The 18,287-nt window shown below is 43.1% G+C and overlaps 1 protein-coding gene across 18 annotated transcripts in view; it reads left to right on the forward strand.

Moving 5' to 3' along the window:
* The window catches only part of LRCH3 (leucine rich repeats and calponin homology domain containing 3), a 109,730-nt gene that overhangs the window by 57,524 nt on the left and 33,919 nt on the right, over positions 1–18,287 (forward strand). For 12 of the 18 annotated variants that reach the window (XM_060685217.2, XM_087872008.1, XM_087872009.1 and 9 more), the window contains exons 10-13: positions 9,875–9,951; positions 15,374–15,469; positions 16,984–17,035; positions 17,145–17,294. In XM_060685217.2, the coding sequence (XP_060541200.2) occupies positions 9,875–9,951; positions 15,374–15,469; positions 16,984–17,035; positions 17,145–17,294 (375 nt within the window). The remainder of the gene's footprint in view (positions 1–9,874; positions 9,952–15,373; positions 15,470–16,983; positions 17,036–17,144; positions 17,295–18,287) is intronic. The other 6 variants (XM_060685220.2, XM_087872015.1, XM_087872016.1 and 3 more) reach the window with 1 other exon arrangement.

Genomic DNA, 18,287 nt, shown 5'->3' on the forward strand with positions numbered 1-18,287 from the left:
GATCGTAAGAATAACAGAGTTAGAAGGGACCTTAGAGGTCTTCTAGTCCATCGCCCTGCTTAAGCAGGAGACCCTATCATTCCAGACAAATGGTCATCGAATCTCTTCTAAAAAAAAAACCTCCAGTGTGGGAGCACCCACAACTTCTTGTGGCAAGTCATTCCACTGGTTAATTGTTCTGACTGTCAGGAAATTTCTCCTTAGTTTTAGGTTGCTTCTCTCCTTGGTTAGTTTCCATCTGTTGCTTCTTTCCCTGCCCTCAGGTGCTTTGGAGAACAAGTGGACCCCCTCTTCTTTGTGGCAGCTCCCCCCAAATTGGGACACCGCTATCATGTCACCCCCTAGTCCTCAACCTACAGCACAATTGAGCCCGAAATTTCCATGGCTTAAGCAAAACAGTTATTAACTGAGTTTGGCCCCATTTTGTGACCTTTCTTGCTACAGTTGTTAAGTGAATCAGTGCAGTTGTTAAATTAGTAACAGGGTGGTTAAGTGAAACTGGCTTCCCCATGGATTTTGATTTGGCAGAACGTTACAAAAAGGGATCACATGACCCCGGGACACTGCCACCATCATAAATATGACTCAGTTGTCAAGCATCCAAATGTAAATCACATGACCACGGGGATGCTGCAATGGTCATAAGTGTGAAAAAACATAAATCACTTTTTTCAGTGCTATTGTAACTTTGAACAAAAGTCCCTAAATGAATGGTTGGGAGGATTACCTGTAATCCTGGCTATAGGTCAACAGGGTGAGCATTTACCGCACTTCCTTTTCTGAACTTTTAAGTACTTGTCTGAGTACCTGTAGAGTAAAAATTTGGGTGAGTGGGAGTTTGGGGGTGGGGGATCCTGAGAGCAATTGTTAATACCTAATACCTCCTAGTGCTCAGGAGGATAATGACCCCTGGGTTTGGCATGTAATCTGTTCCTTGGTGCAGTTTTGAAAAAAATATTGGTCTAGTAGTTTGGGGGTCTATAAAGTGGGAGACAGTGAGTTCTAGTCCTGCCCTAGGCCTGAAAGGCAACTTGGTGACTTTGGACCAATCACCAGGAGGCAGTGAGCTGTAGTCCCACCTTAAGCCACTTGAGTGACTTTGAGCCAATCGCCAGGAGACTGTGAGTTCTAGCCCCACCTTAGGCCTGAAAGCTAGTTGGTTAACTTTGGGCCAATCACCAGGAGACTGTGAGTTCTAGCCCCACCTTAGGCCTGAAAGCTGGTTGGGTAACTTTGGGCCAATCACCAGGAGACTGTGAGTTCTAGCCCCACCTTAGGCCTGAAAGCTGGTTGGGTAACTTTGGGCCAATCACTAGGAAACTGTGAGTTCTAGCCCCACCTTAGGCCTGAAAGCTAGTTGAGTAACTTTGGGCCAATCACCAGGAGACTGTGAGTTCTAGCCCCACCTTAGGCCTGAAAGCCGGTTGGGCGACATTGGGCCTGTCCCTCTAACTCAGTGTTTCTCAACCTTGGCCACCTGAAGATGCGTGGACTTCAATTCCCAGAATTCCCCAGCCAGCTCTGCAGAGCTGGCTGGGGAATTCTGGGAATTGAAGTCCACGCGTCTTCAGGTGGCCAAGGTTGAGAAACACTACTCTAACTCATCCCAACCCACCTCACAAGGTTGTTGTGATGGGTGAAAATAGGGCGAGTATAAAGTTATTTTACCGCCTTGAATTATTAGCTACTGCCCAGCTGCGTCAAGCCACTGAAGCAAACATGAATGCTGTACTTTGCCTTTTCACAGATATAGTTAAGCTGGCAAAGCTGCTGGAAATGTTCAGTGTTTGGTGTTCATGCGTGCAATTGGGTCAGCATCATCTTTTGGCGCTAGCTATATATATATAAATATATAACCCAAAAGATTATGCTGACTCAATTGCAGCCATGCAGATCAGCAAATTTATATTTATATATATATATTTCACAGAGAAGGGAGGGACATATACAGGTAGTGGCTGCCTTACAACAGTTCATTTAATGACTGTTGAAACTTACAACGGCACTGAATAAAGTGACTTTTTTTTTTTTTTTTTTGCTTTAATTTAAATGCCGCCCTTCTCCGGAGACTCAGGGCAGCTTACAATGCGTTAAGCAATAGCCTTCATACTTTTGTATATTTTTATACAAAGTCAGCTTATTGCCCCCACAATCTGGGTCCTCATTTAACCTACCTTTGAAAGGATGGAAGTCTGAGTCAACCTTGAGCCTGGTGAGATTTGAACTTGCAGTAATTGCAAGCAGCAGATGTTAATAACAGTGCTTTAGTCCACTGTACTACAGGCTCTTGTGACCGTTTTTCACACTTATGACTCTTGCAAGCATCCCCATGGTGCCATGATCAAAATTCAGATACTTGGCAACTGACTCATATTTAAAAGGCGACCATCTGATAAGGAAAGTCCATGGGGAAGCCAGATTCACTTAACAACCGTGTTACTCATTTAACAACAGCAGTGATTCACTTAACATGGCAAGATAAGTCGTGACATCGAGCACACTCCCTTAACAAATGTTTCACTTAGCAGCAGAAATTTTGGGCTCAGTTGTGGTCGCAACTTGAGGACTTCCTGTAGATGGTTTTGTTCTCCAAGCACATAAGCTTCCTTTTAAAATTCCCATCATTTATTCTACAAGGCGAGTTTACCATTTCTGGAATGGGATGTAGTGACAGTATGCAATTTTAATCTTCACCCTTTTTTTAGTTAGATACTTAGGATAACTTTGTCGTCACTTTGAATGTACCCTAATCATTAACATGAAATTTCATTGCATAACAGCTCTCAAACGGTCACCACCTCCAAAATACACTACATAAATGCGTAAGATCTCCGACCTCCGTGTATTTCGCTGTGCCCTCAAGACCCTGCTATTCCGCCAGGCCGGGCTATCAATGTCATGATTTTAAATTGGGTGTTTTAAATTTTGGGGGTTTTAAATCTGAGCCGAAATTATTTAATAATTTTAATTATTTTTAATTGATGTCTGCCTTTGTGCTTTTAATAGGCTGTACACCGCCCTGAGTCTTCGGGAGAAGGGCGGTATAGAAATAAAATTATTATTATTATAAACATGACAAAATAAATAAATACAACATTATGCATATACCCACATACCGTATTTTTCGGAGTATAAGACGCACCTTTCCCCCCCCAAAAAGAGGGTGAAAATCTGGGTGCATCTTATATTCCGAATGTAGCCCCGCCCAGTTTCTCAAACTCAGGTTTCAGAGGCTGAAAAAAGCATCAGAAACGAAGCTTCAGAAAAGAAGCCCCCAAACAGAGCTTCAGAAAAGAAGCTCCCAAATAGAGCTTCAGAGGCTTTTTTTCTGAAGCTCTGTTTTGGAGGCTTTCAGAGAGTTTCAGAAGTTTCAGAGGCAGGAAAAAAAGCAAGGCACAGAGCTCACAACCAAGGAAATTGTTGCTAAAATTCACCTCTGGGAACAGCTGATTGGGAGTATTCCAGGAGTATTGATCCACCTGCCAATCAGTTTTTTTCTTATTTTCCTCCCCAAAGACTAAGGTGCGTCTTATACTCCGAAAAATACAGTATATGACACAGAGAAACAACACATTCAAAATGACAATAAAGTTATTCTAAGTATCTACGTTGTCCTCAAACAAGGGGTCTCCAACCGTGGCCACTTTAAGACTTGTGGACTTCAACTCTCAGCTGGGCTGAGGAACTCTGGGAGTTGAAGTCCACAAGTCTTAAAGTAGCCAAGGTTGGAGACCCCTGGTCTAAATTAATGGAGAACCCTTGCCCTCTAAATTAACGGGAAAGACTCGAAGGTTGGTTTTGGCTTCTTAACTGACCAGGCGTCCCGAGGGCAGAATGACTGGACACTAAGAGATGAAAGGGCTCCAAATTAGCCTCAAATCAAATTAAAAGCACTGTCACTGTAATGTATTTGCTCCCCTCCCTGGCTCTCTGATCTGCAGCGCATACGGCAAGAGGCTTGCATCAACATGTCCGTGAGAGGCATCGTGTATCTTCTGCTCTGTGTCAGCGTATCCCATGTCCCAATTTTTCTTTTTGTCACCCAACAATATGTAGCTGGGCTAAAAGAAAAGTCCCTTGGGGCAAACATTCCTGCCTTCCCTCCCAGGGTCCCTGCATGTCTGTCCCTTTATATCCCATCATGCACTCCAGATCAACACACAGTCTTCATTATTCATTCAATGTTAAGCGATAATGAGATTGGCTGTTCTTGAATTGCTCAGATGATCTTTCGGTTAAGCAAGCTGACCTCTACACACACACACACACACACGTCTTTTGTGTTCACCCTGGGGTAATATCCTCGTGTCCGTTGCCCAACTTAATTACAGGTAGTCCTCGGCTTACGACCACAATGGAGCCCAAAATTTTTGTTGCTAAGTGAGACGCTTGTTAAGTGAGTTTTGCCCCCATTTTTCTTGCCACGTTTGCTAAGTGAATCACTGCGGTCCTTAAATTAGTAACACGGCTGTTAAGTGAATCGGGTTTCCTCATTAGCTTGGCTTGTCAGAAGGTCGCAAAAGGGGATCACCCGAGACACTGCGACCGTCATAAATGTGAGTCGGTTGTCAGGCATCCAAATGAAAACCACGTGACCATGGGGACGCTGCAACGGCGTTTTTCATAAGTGTGAACAATGGTCGTGAGACACTTTTTTCAGTGCTGTTGTCACTAACTGAACTGTTGTAAGTTGAGAATTAGCTGTACTGCTTGTGCGGAAATAGGCTAAAAAGACCCTTTTAAATTTCGAGTAAATTTCCATTCTTGAAATTGCTCAGGAGGCTCAGAATCCTCCTGACCCTCTACAAGTAGTCCTCGACGTATGAGGGCTGGCTTAACTTTTTTTTTAAATGTTTTAAATTGGTTTGTTATTGTTTTTAAATTACAGGGCCAAATTTATATATATTCTTTTAATACTATTTTAATGTTTGTAATTTATGTTTTTATTCGGCTGTACACCGCCCTGAGTCCTCAGGGAGAAGGGCGGTATATAAATTGGATATAAAATTAAAAAAAAAAAATGATTGCAATTGAACCCAACATTTATGTTGTTAAGTGAGTTTTGTGACCCATTTTATGACTTTTCTTGCCACAGTTGTTAAGTGAATCATTGCAGTTGTAAAGTTAGTAGTAACATGGTTGTTAAGTGAATCCGGCTTCTCCGTTGACTTTGCTTGTCAGAAAGTCGCAAAAGGGGATCACACGATCCCAGAACTCTGTGACCGTCATAAATATGGGTCAGTTGCCAACTGTCCTCATTTTGCTACAACGGTCATCACTGTGAAAAACGGTCAAAAGTCCCTTTTTTTCAGTGCCGTCGTAACTTCGAACGGTCACTAAATGAACTGTTGTAAGTCGAGGACTACCTATATTACCTCTGTAAACCAGTTAATGAACCCAAAGGAAGACACTCACTCACTCACTCACTCACACTCTCTCTCTCTCTCTCTCTCTCTCTCTCTCTCTCTCTCTCTCTCTCTCTCTCTCTCTCTCTCCCTCCCTCCCTCCCTCCCTCCCTCCCTCCCTCCCTCCCTCCCTCTCTCTCTCTCTCTCTCTCTCTCTCTCTCTCTCTCTCTAGAACTGGGTGTTCTCACAGAAACACATTCAGTTCTAGAGCAAACTACAGGCTATTAAAAATATAAATTTCCTTTTTGGAAAAAAATAATCAAAGGTAGTTAGCAAAAGAACACTAGTTCTTCGTTAAATAGTGAATGGGATAATTGTTAATGAGTTGGCCAGCCATGGAATTCAGTCTATAATAGGTGGTCCTTGACTTGCAACCGTCTGTTTAGTGACCGTTTGAAATTACAGTGGCACTGAAGATCTTACAATTTTTCACACTTACAACTGTTGCAGTATCTCCGCGGTCACGTGATCAAAATTCAGGTGCTTGGCAACTGACTCATATTTATGACGTTTGCAGTGTCCCGGGGTCACGTGATTCCCCTTTTTACGACCTTCTGACAAACCAAATCAGTTTGGGAAGCCGGTTTCACTTAACAATTGTGTCACTAAATTAGCAACTGCACCGATTCACTTAACGACTGTGGCAGGAAAGTTCGTAAAATGGGGCAAAACTCAGGTAACAATTGTATCATCTAGCAAATTTTGGGCTCAATTGTGGTCGTAAATCGAGGACTGCCTGAGCCGGCTGTTTGCTAATCCAGCTCTGTTGCTGAGAGAAATCCTAGCTTGTAGGAGCAGCTGCAGCAGAAGGAAAAACTTTTTCTAGTAGGGCATAAACAAATCCATTTTAGGATCATCTTACATAGCTTATTTTAATTCCGCCCATGAATCGAAGATGCCAAGCGAGATCTGAGTGCCTACCACAGAGCAGGGCTAAACTTTGTCCAGCTAGCAGGTCCACTACACAGACTTGTATTTTAATGTCAGTCGTTGCTTGCCATGACTGAGAAATAATGGACTCCTTTCTCTGAGAGGAAAATGGAAGAATGCTGTTGCCATTTTTTTTTTTTGAAGAACTGTATGAAATTCTTGGTGCCCTCTGAGCTTTTTACTGCTGATGTTACCTAGTTGGGTCATGAAACGTCTGAAAATCACCAAGCTCAGAGAGCACCAAGGACCCCATACTCATTGTCGTCGTCGTCCTCCTCCTCCTCCTCCTCCTCTTCCTCCTCGGACCTGTCCCAACTAGCCCCTCGGGAAAGCAAGACTCTTGACTCCATTGAATTGAATCAAAACAACTTTTACTGCGTGGTTGCAGTAAAGTTTTTACCCTATGACTATCACTAAGTGTTGTACCTTATGATTCTTGATGAACTTATCTTTTCTTTTACGTACACTGAGAGCGTATGCACCAAGACAAATTCCTTGTGTGTCCAATCACGCTTGGCCAATAAAGAATTCTATTCTATTCTATTCTATTCTATTCTATTCTATTCTATTCTATTCTATTCTATTCTATTCTATTCTATTCTATTCTATTCTATTCAAGTCGGGTGAAATCTGAAAAAGCCCGAGCAAAGTACAAAACAATTCTTCAGTTTCCCCAAACCTAACCCTCCGACCAGTCCACCGGCAGCCAATGTGATGCCACAACGTTGTTTTGAGAACCCTGAGGTGCCAGGCGGATAACGGTTCACTCTCAGGACACAACGGCCTTGAAACCAGGCTGGAACCGACTGGGAGGAAGTCTGCTCCGTCTCGGAAGACAATCCTCCCTCCTCTCTAATTCCCAAGTGGTTACAGCAAAAGCATGCAAAAAATGCCAGCAAGCTATCCTCCCACTCCTCTCCTCCTCCAGAATAGCAGGACACAATGTGGACCTGACACCTCCTCCTCCTCCTCCTCTCCGCAGGCCCCACTCCCTTCTAGCACTGATGACGTTCCCTACTGGGGTCATGAAACGTCTGCAAGAAACAACCAAGCTCAGAGAGCACCAGTGGTCATAAGTGTGAAAAAGATACGTCACTTTTTTTCAGTGCTGTTGTGACTTTGAATGATCAGTAAACAAACTCTTATAAGTTGAGAACTACCCGTATAGAGATCCATTAATGTTGGAAGCGTTTCTAGGTCCAGAATGCCTTCAATAATATTCATAGTATACAGTCAGGTCCAGAAATATTGGGACATCGACACAATTCTAACATCTTTGGCTCTATACACCACCACAATGGAGTTGGAATGAAACAAACACAATGTGCGTTAATTGCAGACTGTCAGCTTTAATTTGAGGGTATGTACATCCAACTCAGGTGAACGGTGTAGGACTTACAGCAGTTTGCATATGTGCCTCCCACTTGTTAAGGGACCAAAAGTAATGGGACAGAATAATAATCATAAATCAAACTTTCCCTTCTTAATACTTGGTTGCAAATCCTTTGCAGTCAATCACAGCCTGAAGTCTGGAACGCATAGACATCACCAGACGCTGGGTTTCATCCCTGGTGATGCTCTGCCAGGCCTCTACTGCAACTGTCTTCAGTTCCTGCTTGTTCTTGGGGCATTTTCCCTTCAGTTTTGTCTTCAGCAAGTGAAATGCATGCTCAATGGGATCCAGGTCAGGTGATTGACTTGGCCATTGCATAACATTCCACTTCTGTCCTTTCAAAAACTCTTTGGTTGCTTTTGCAGTATGCTTTGGGTCATTATCCATCTGCACTGTGAAGCACTGTCCAATGAGTTCTGCAGCATTTGGCTGAATGTGAGCAGATAATATTGCCCGAAACACTTCAGAATTCATCCTGCTGCTTTTGTCAGCAGTCACATCATCAATAAATACAAGAGAACCAGTTCCATTGGCAGCCATAAATGCCCACGCCATGACACTGCCACCACCATGCTTCACTGATGAGGTGGTATGCTTAGGATCATGAGCAATTCCTTTCCTTCTCCATATTCTTCTCTTCCCATCACTCTGGTACAAGTTGATCTTGGTCTCATCTGTCCATAGGATCTTGTTCCAGAACTGTGAAGGCTTTGTTAGATGTTGTTTGGCAAACTCTAATCTGGCCTTCCTGTTTTTGAGGCTCACCAATGGTTTACATCTTGTGGTGAACCCTCTGTATTCACTCTGGTGAAGTCTTCTCTTGATTGTTGACTTTGACACACATACACCTACCTCCTGGAGAGTGTTCTTGATCTGGCCAACTGTTGTGAAGGGTGTTTTCTTCACCAGGGAAAGAATTCTTCGGTCATCCAACACACTTGTTTTCCATGGTCTCCCAGGTCTTTTGGTGTTGCTGAGCTCACCGGTGTATTCCTTCTTTTTGAGAATGTTTCAAACAGTTGTTTTGGCCATGCCTAATGTTCTTGCTATCTCTCTGATGGGTTTGTTTTGTTTCTTCAGCCTAATGATGGCTTGCTTCACTGATAGTGACAGCTCTTTGGATCTCATCTTGAGAGTTGACAGCAACAGATTCCAAATGCAAATAGCACACTTGAAATGAACTCTGGGCCTTTTATCTGCACATTGTAATTGGGGTAATGAGGGAATATCACACACCTGGCCATGGAACAGCTGAGAAGCCAATTGTCCCATTACTTTTGGTCCCTTAACAAGTGGGAGGCACATATACAAACTGCTGTAAGTCCTACACCGTTCACCTGAGTTGGATGTACATACCCTCAAATTAAAGCTGACAGTCTGCAGTTAACGCACATTGTGTTTGTTTCATTCCAACTCCATTGTGGTGGTGTATAGAGCCAAAGATGCTAGAATTGTGTCGATGTCCCAATATTTCTGGACCTGACTGTATCCATCTGTACATTTACGTCCTCACATTAAGGCAGTTGATGAGTGTTGTTTGTAACCAGGGCAAGTGGCCATTTGTAAACTAACACAGCTAATCCTCGACTTACAAACATTCCTTTAGTGACCATTCAAAGTTCCAATGGCATTGAAAAAAGTGACTTACAACCAGTACTCACACTTCCAACTCTCCCTGGGTCACATGATCAAGAATTGTGACCTTCCGGAATTGCTTCCAACAAGTCAATGGGGAGGGTGAGCAACTTGGAGTCATTTAATGATTGTGTGATTCAGTTAACAATTTCTTTGTGGCAAAAGTTGTAAAATCAGGCATGATTCACTTAACAACTGTCTTGCTTAATGGAAATTTGTGGTCATAAGTTGAGGACTACCTGTGATTTTACTTTGTATGTACATATATGCTGTAGTATATACACAGACTGTACTATATAACAAGAAGCGAACTGAATTCATTCTTTGCTTGTTGATCATTTTTGTTTGCTTCAAATATTTTTAAAAGGCTGAATATGGTCAGCTGAGACTGATGAAAATGGAAGATTTCAGGGGAATCAAAGTTTTTTTGGGAGCGGGGAGTGGGGGGGCTTTGCAAGTGTTCTTAAATGTTGATTGTAGTATTCTACTTTTTCTCCTCGTTTTATGAAGGGTTCACCCGTAAAACCTACAAACAACCGAGAGTTTCCTAGGTCGGAAGATGCAAGAAAATACCTCCATCAAAACAGGTGAGAATTTTTATTTCATAATAGTTTAAGAACCTGTGTGGGAGAGCTTAAACTTCATATATAACACAGAAATCCCAACTCGCATTTTTTAAGATATAAGAGAGCCACTTTGGTGTAGTGGTTAAGATGCTGGCTTAGAAACCAGGAGACCGTGAGTTCTAGTCCCGCCTTAGGCATGAAATCTCACCGGGTGACTTTGGGCCAATCACTAGGAGATAGTGAGTTCTAGTCCCGCCTTAGACATGAAAGCTGACTGGATGACTTTGGGCCAATCACCAGGAGACGTGAGTTCTAGTCCCACCTTTGGCATGAAAGTCAGCTGGGTGACTGGGCCAATCACTAGCAGATAGTGAGTTCTACTCCCGCCTTTGGCATGAAAGCTGACTGGGTGATTTCGGGCCAATCACCGGGCGATGGTGAGTTCTAGTCCCGTTTTAGGCATGAAAGTTTACCGGGTGACTTTGGGCCAATCGCCCTGAGTCTCTGGAGAAGGGCGACATATAAATCGAACCAATAAATAAAATCACCAGGCGGCGGTGAGTTCTAGTCCTGCCTTAGGCATGAAAGCTGACTGGGCGACTTTGGGCCAGTCGCTTTCTCTCAGCCCAACCTACCTCAGATGTTTAATTAGGACTAAAATAGGAGGAGGAAGGAATATTGTGTATGTTCTCCGCCTTGAATTCCTTCTCAAAATAATAAAAGCAGCAAATAAATAAATAAATCCCCAAATCGGTGTTAACTCAGGTGACAGAATGCAGGCCTCATACAGTAGAATTTACAATGGATCATAAAACTCCTTGTGAAGTTCCCATCGCCTGGTGCTTTGCATTTCTCACCTAGCCTCTTTTGCTGGTAGCTCCAGTTAGAAATACCGACACATGTGAAATTAGGCTCTTTTATTTAGACTCTTTACATTCTGTGGGCCATGCAGCACATTCCCCTGGCAGCAAGCAGCGTTAAAAAAAAAAAAGTCAACTCTAGTGCAGTGCAGAGATACAAATAAGCACTTCTTGCAACAACCACAGGATCCAACAGCTGTGGACACACAGCAACCTTATCGTGCCCTTCTCCACCAGCTCTGCTTATCTGAGCAGGGATAAAGGCAGCCCTCTGCAGAGTCCAGAAACCAGCACAGTGGAATAATGATAGAAGGGTGTCACCACGGTTGAAGTGATGGCTTTTTTGTCCAGGAATAGAGGCACGTTTCTCTTATCAACTGATAAATGCGCTGTTTGTCTCCCTTAAAGATGTGTAGACTTCAACTCCCAGAATTCCCCAGCTTGAGGAATTCTGGAAATTGAAGTCCACATATCTTCCAAGTGAGCAAAGTTGAGAAACACTCCCTTGGGCAGTTAAATCCTTCAACAATTGACAATTGTGTGAGCGTTTCCTCTCAGCCCCGCAGGCCATCATCACCCTTCTGTCTGGTGACGACTCCTCTCTCTCTTCTCCTTCTCCTAATTGATCATTCTCATCCAGATCCTACCCCAAAGTAGCATAGCCTTGCCTGATTAAAATGCAGAGAAAAGAAGCATTTTAATGTAAGGCGGGTGCCAAATGACCCTATTACATCTGAAATAGTGGCGTCGCAGTGGTTAGAATGCAGTATTGCAGGCTTACTCTGCGCACTGCCAGCAGTTCGATCCTGACCGCCTCAAGGTGGACTCAGCCTTCCATCCTTCTGAAGTGGGTAAAATGAGGACCCAGATTGTTGGGGGCAACAGGCTGACTCTGTAAACTGCTTAGACAGGGTATATGTCTTAAGGAATGAGATACGTTACAATTCATTGCCATCTTCCTTCCTTCCTTATTTATTTATTTATTTATTTTATTGAATTTCTATACCGCCCTACTCCCGAAGGACTCAGGGCGGTGCACAGCCATGAAATAAAACACATAGATATACAAAATTTAAAATCGAATAAAATGAATTAAATAAATTTGGCTGAATTAATACCCATAATTTAAAATACCCATAATTTTAAAATACATTAAAAATTTAAAATTTACACTTAAAAGGGAGAAGATTTAGGCGAGGCCAGCTTGATGAAATAAAAGCATCTTCAACTCGCGGCGGAAGGTGCGCAGATCCGGAATCCTCCGTATCTCTATTCCTTCCTTCCTTCCTTCCTTCCTTCCTTCCTTCCTTCCTTCCTTCCTTCCTTCCTTCCTCCCTCCCTCCCTCCCTCCCTCCCTCCCTCCCTTCCTTCTCTTTCTTTCTTTTTCCCTCCCTCTTCTCCCTCCCTTCCTCCCTCCCTCCCTCCCTGTCTACCTTTCCTTCCTTCCTTCTTTTTTTCTCTCCCTCCCTCCCTCCTCCTTTCCTTCCTTCCTTTTCTCTTTCCTTTTCCTTTTCTCTCTCTCTACCTACCTACCTACCTACCATCCATTATTCCTTCCTTCCTTCCTTCCTTCCTTCCTTCCTTCCTTCCTTCCTTCCTTCCTTCCTTCCTCCCTCCCTCCCTCCCTTCCCTTCCCTCCCCTCCCCTCCCCTTCCCTTCCCTTCCCTTCCCTTCCACCTGAGGTGGCACAGCAGTTAGAATACGGCATTGCAGGCTGACACTGCCAGCCCACAGCCAGCAGTTCGATCGTGACCGGCTCAAGGTTTGACTCAGCCTTCCATCCTTCCCAGGTCCTTGAAAATGAGGAGGACCCAGATTGTTGTCGGCAAGAGACTGACTCTGTAAACCACTCAGAGAGTGCTTCATAGTAGAGACTTCCAACCTTCACAACTTTCAGACTTCAGCTCTGCTGGCTGGCGAATTCTGGGAGTTGAAGTCCACAAGTCTTAAAGGTTGCCAAGATTGGGGGCCCTTGCTGTGAAGCACTGTGGAGCAGTATGTAAGCCTTAAGTGCTCTTGCTGTTGCTAAAAGGAGAAAGAGAGGATATGTGTGCACCCTCCATGCATCAGACCAGGCCGATGACGGTTTGCTTTGGCCCGTTCGAAAGACGGGCAGCGTTTTCTCTGCAACAGCTGTGACTGCCACAACCTGACCACCTTAGAGGAACCGTCTATTCTTGAGGCAGAAACAAAAAAGAGTTCCTCATCCAGCTACAGGGATTGCCTTCTCATTCTCCATATATGGCAATATTGCTCCCAGCTTTTTACTGTGCAAGGAGCTTTCCATGGTGACCGCCAGCATATCCAACAGCATTAGAGTGTGGGGGGATGGAGAGCTGGCCTTGTTCAGTGGGCTTTGAGAAGGGATTCTTCCGTTTGCTGGAACAAGAAGGGGTGATTTAATACAATATAACCCTTCGGATTATAACGGAAGGCTTTGCTTTAAGACGGGAGGATTCTCTCCTCCGCACCTGACCCAGATGTAACAGAGATGGTTGAAAGAGAGGCTCACGAGGAATTTAAGCCACGGTTGAAAAGTTTTTAATTACCTAACCAAAAATGGTAACAATGGTGACAGTCCTGACCCAGGATCTGAGAGGCTTAATTTAGAACAAGCGAACGTGGGTGGGATGCGAAGATGGCTTGTTATTAACGATCAGTATGAAAATAGACCAGGTCAACCAAAACTTCCTTCATCCTTCGTACAAGCATTCGTTTAGTGACCGTTCAAAGTTACGACGGCACTGAAAAAAAAGTGACATGGCTGTTTTTCACACTTAACGACCGTTGCAGCGTCCCCGTGGTCACGTGATCAAAATTCAGATGCTTGGCAACCGACTCACATTTATGACGGTTGCCTGTGTCCCCAGGGTCACACGAACCTCTTTTAGCGCCCTTCTGACAAAGATACGTAGGATACCAGATCTCCATGTTTTTCGCCGTGCCCTCAAAACTTTTCTATTTCACCAAGCTGGGCTGGCGTAACACCTCCCCCCCCCCTTAGATATTTTAATTGTAATGGATTTTAGTTGGGATGTTTTAAATCTGGGCCAAAATTTGTTTAATTCTTTTAATAATTTTAAATTTTGTATTGGATGTTTTTTATTCTCGGCTGTTCACCGCCGCGAGTCCAGCAGGAGAAGGGCGATATAAAAATTTAATTAATTAATTAAATAAATAAATAAATTGCTCCCTTACACAAAGGAGAAAACAGCGAGACCGAATACAACATTTGTTTAAGTAGTCCTGGGAATGTAAGGCCTGCAGTGTAAATTATCCAAAGCTAAACAGTTGTATTTTACAAGGACAGTGATGTGATGTTTGTAAGGTGTTTTTTTTTTTTTTTTAAATAAAGGCTATTTTGCGAGCAAAGTCAATGGGGATAAAGAAACATAAACAGAAGGCTAAAACATAGGAACAGTGCCAGGCGTTGGGTATGTCTAGTCTGGTGAAAAGAAGGACTAGATATCAATCTTCCATGGACTAGATAGTCTTCCATGTATTTATGATGGTTTTCTGAAAACTGGCACATACTTGATTTTTCGGCAAAACCATGCCCATAGTGAACTGTTGGGTTTGTTCAACCACGGCGGCACTCACTTAATGTCCTGTGGGGTTTACTTTAACGCAGCCTTGTTGGCTTAAGGCAAGAGTGTCAAACTGACGGCCTGTGGGCCATGCGCGGACCACGCCCACTGTAGCTCCACAAAGGGGGAAAAAAGTCACAAAATGTCACGTGACGGCAAGGTGACGCCATGAATTTGACACCCGTGCCTTACAGAGTGCCGCCAAAAAGGTAATAAAATCGGCTTGGTCACATGTCGCTGGGGCAGGCTCCATTATAGTTGTATGGTGAGGAATACCTGTAAGCTATTTTTTGGTTGCCATGATGTAAACAAGATGTGGAGACTCTAGAAAAGAGTGCAGAGAAGAGCAACAAAGAGGATTTAGGGGACTGGAGGCTAAAACATATGAAGAACGGTTGCAGGAACTGGGTATGTCTAGTTTAATGAAGAGAAGGACTCGGGGAGACATGATAGGAGTCTTCCACTATCTCAGGGGTTGCCACAAAGAAGAGGGAGTCAAGATATTCTCCAAAGCACCTGAAGGCAAGAGAAGAAGCAATGGGTGGAAACTCATCAAGGAGAGAAGCAACCTGGAATTAAGGAGAAATTTCCTGACAGTGAGAACAATTAATCAGTGGAACTACTTGCCACCAGAAGTTGTGAATGCTCCAACACTGGAGGTTTTTTAAGAAGAGACTAGACAGCCATTTGTCTGGAACAATATAAGGTTTCCTGGATGAGCAAGGGGTTGGACTAGAAGACCTCCGAGGTCCCTTCCAACTCTGTTATTCTATTCTAAATATGACCAAAGCAGAATAGAAAGGAATGATAAAGCTCTATTCCCTTTTGGTCGTCTCTCAAACCTTTAATTTCTTTGGCTTCACTATCCCTCACTCCTTTTCTGCGCTCTTCCCAATGCTTACCACAAAAGTGAATCGTGTCACTTTTCTTATGGACTTATTTTATCTACTCCTATGTTCCCATCGTCTCCTCTTCGCTGTATTTATGTGTTTGCAGAGATGCAGAGGAATTAAAACGACCTGAAAGTCTGAGTTTAATGCAAGATAGGGAACGACCGCAAGGATTAAGGAGCCTTGTAGATCGGTCAGAAAGGTAAGGATCTGAAGGGGGAAAATATCCTTTGCTAAATAAAGTACAAATCACCATGTTAGAGAAAGTTTTCTTTTAAAAAAAAAAAACAAATACTTTCAGTAACTTTATCACCTTCCCAGAGCTTAGCTATTTTAGAATAACTTCGTTGTCACTTTGAATGTACACCAATCGGCATACGTGGAAATGAAACTTCGTTGCATTCCGCTCTCAAAGGGTCGCCACCTCCAATATACGCTACACAAACATGATAAACATATAAATAAATAAAATAAATATTGGGTAAATGACAGGCATCCTAAATAAAGCAATTTTTGGATGCTAACCGTATTCATAAAAATTTCTGAACGGTGCTGTGTGTAGCATGCGGTGAATTATTTTTCATTCATTCGTTGGATTTTCTTTATCCTGCCTTTTATTATTTTATAAACAAGGCGGCAAACGGAATATTCCTTCCTCTTCCTATTTCTCCAACAACTGTGAGGTGGGTTGCGCTGAGAGAGAGAGAGGGATTGTCCCAAAGTTACCTAGCTGGTTTTTATGGCTAAGGCGGGACTAGAACTCATCATCCCCTGCTGATTGGCCCACCCAGTCACCTTTCATGCCTAAGGCAGGACTAGAACTCCCCATCTCCTGGTGATTGGCCCCAAATCCCCCAATTGGCTTTCATGCCTAAGGCAGGATTAGAGCTCAATATCCCCTGCTGGTTGGCCGAGAGTCATTCTGCTGGCTTCCATGCATAAGGCGGGACTATAACTCTCCATCTCCTGGTTTCTAGACCAGCACTTTCACACCACTACGCCCAGTGGAGCGCGCAAGCTGAAATCCCTGCGAGTATAGTATGGATGGAAAATGGATACAAGTATAATAAAGGAAAAAGAGTACTTACAAATGATAGAAAAAGAAATTAAGATATTTTTCCAAATCAACACAAAGGATCAAACGTCGTTACAAAATTTATGGGATACGACGAAAGCTTATATTAGAGGCCTAACTATCGCATATGTGGCGAAAAGAAAAAAAGAGAAACAAAGAATTAGGAATGATCTAATGGAAGAAATTAAGATAGAGGAAACTAAATTACAACAGCACCCTAACAACAAGATAGCGCAACAAAAACTTAATCTGGCTAAACACAAATTGAACTTAACTACAAAAACTGAATTGGCACAGAAAATAAGAATGGCAAAGCAGACCAATTTTGAACATGCAAATAAAACTGGACGCTGGTTAGCTTACAAATTAAAAAAGCAAACAGAAAAAAGAATTATTCACCAACTCCAGGACGAATCAGGAACTTTATATCATACACATCTAGATAAGAAAAATATAGTTAAAGCATTTTTTCAAAAACTTTACCGACAGGAAGATGTCCCGGAAGATCAAATTAAAAAATAAAAATTAAATTTTTTAATTTTTAAAAATTAAAAAATACCTTCACAAAACTAATATCGCACACTTTGAAGAAGAACACCCTACATTTCTCCTGCCTCCCATAAATTCCTCTCTTTCTCCAGGGGTTGCCGAGATTCTGCTACCCATGGGTCATTGTCCAATGCTCACAATCAGGTAAGTGGTGTTTGACTGATTCCTTTCACATTGAACGGGTGGCCAACTTCCGAAGGACGCCGCTTGCGGTGTCTCTTTCAGTTCATTGTCCCTCTGTATCTTCCCCCAGAACCTTCCCGCAGAGGCTGACCCACCCAAAAGGCGAGAGCCCTTCATGGAGTGGACGCGGAGGGAAGCGCAGCTGGCGGCCCTGCACTGTGAGGAGGAGAAGAGGAAGACGAAGCAGATCCAGAAGGAGGCCGTTCTTGATTTTGTCAAAGTAAGGACCTCCTTGAAGCCACCTGTCTGCCGTCCCAACTTGGTCAGTTAGAAAAGAAAGACTCTCGGCCCGTAGTTAGTTTCCCTCCTAGCACTGATGATGTTACCTAGGCTGGTAGTGAAACCAGAAAACCACCAAGCTGAGAGAGCACCAAGGGCCCCTCAGTATAAACTATGTCGCAATTCCTCAACTTTTCAACACCAGGCTCACCTACTCTCCAACTAGAAGTGTGTTTTTTGGAAACGCAGTTGGGCGTGAGTGCTTAAGATAATTGTCCTAACAGGTGCTTCCCCTTCATTTCAAGTCTAGCATTCTGCCGTAAATGAATTCACCATTTGTTATCCTGTCCCTTGGGATATTCTGTATCCCACACCATCTGATTGATTGATTGATTGATTGATTGATTGATTGATTTATTTATTTATTTATTTATTTATTTATTTATTTATTTATTTATTTAATTTCTATACCGCCTTTCTCCTGTAGGACTCAAGGCGTTGTACAGTCAAGAAAAATATAGATACACAAATATCATAAAAGTGCTAATTAAAATTATTATTATAACATAGTTTGGCCCAATTAAATAGAACCCAGAATTAGATAACATTTTTAAAAAATCATTCATATGTTCATATGTTTAGCCCCGCTTGTTGGAACATCAGGATTTTGAGGGCACGGCGGAAAGCACGGAGATCAGGGATATTCCGTATCTCCGGGGGCAGTTCATTCCAAAGGGTTGGAGCCCCCACAGAGAAGGCCCTCCCCCTGGGAGTCACCAGTCGGCATCATTTGACTGATGGTACCCTGAGTAGTCCCTCCCTGTGAGAACGAACTGATTCCCTTCCAGAAGTGGCTTTAGAAGCTCTTGGAGCATAAAACAGAAGATGGTGGAACTGAAGAATCTGGGTTCCAGTTGAGACCTAGGAAACCATCTTACCTTGAGTTAGAACAAGGATCTCCAAACTTGACAACTCGTGGACTTCAACTCTCGGA

Source organism: Pantherophis guttatus, chromosome 6, assembly GCF_059756535.1.
Source record: "Pantherophis guttatus breed Tessera chromosome 6, ASM5975653v1, whole genome shotgun sequence".
NCBI lineage: Eukaryota > Metazoa > Chordata > Lepidosauria > Squamata > Colubridae > Pantherophis > Pantherophis guttatus.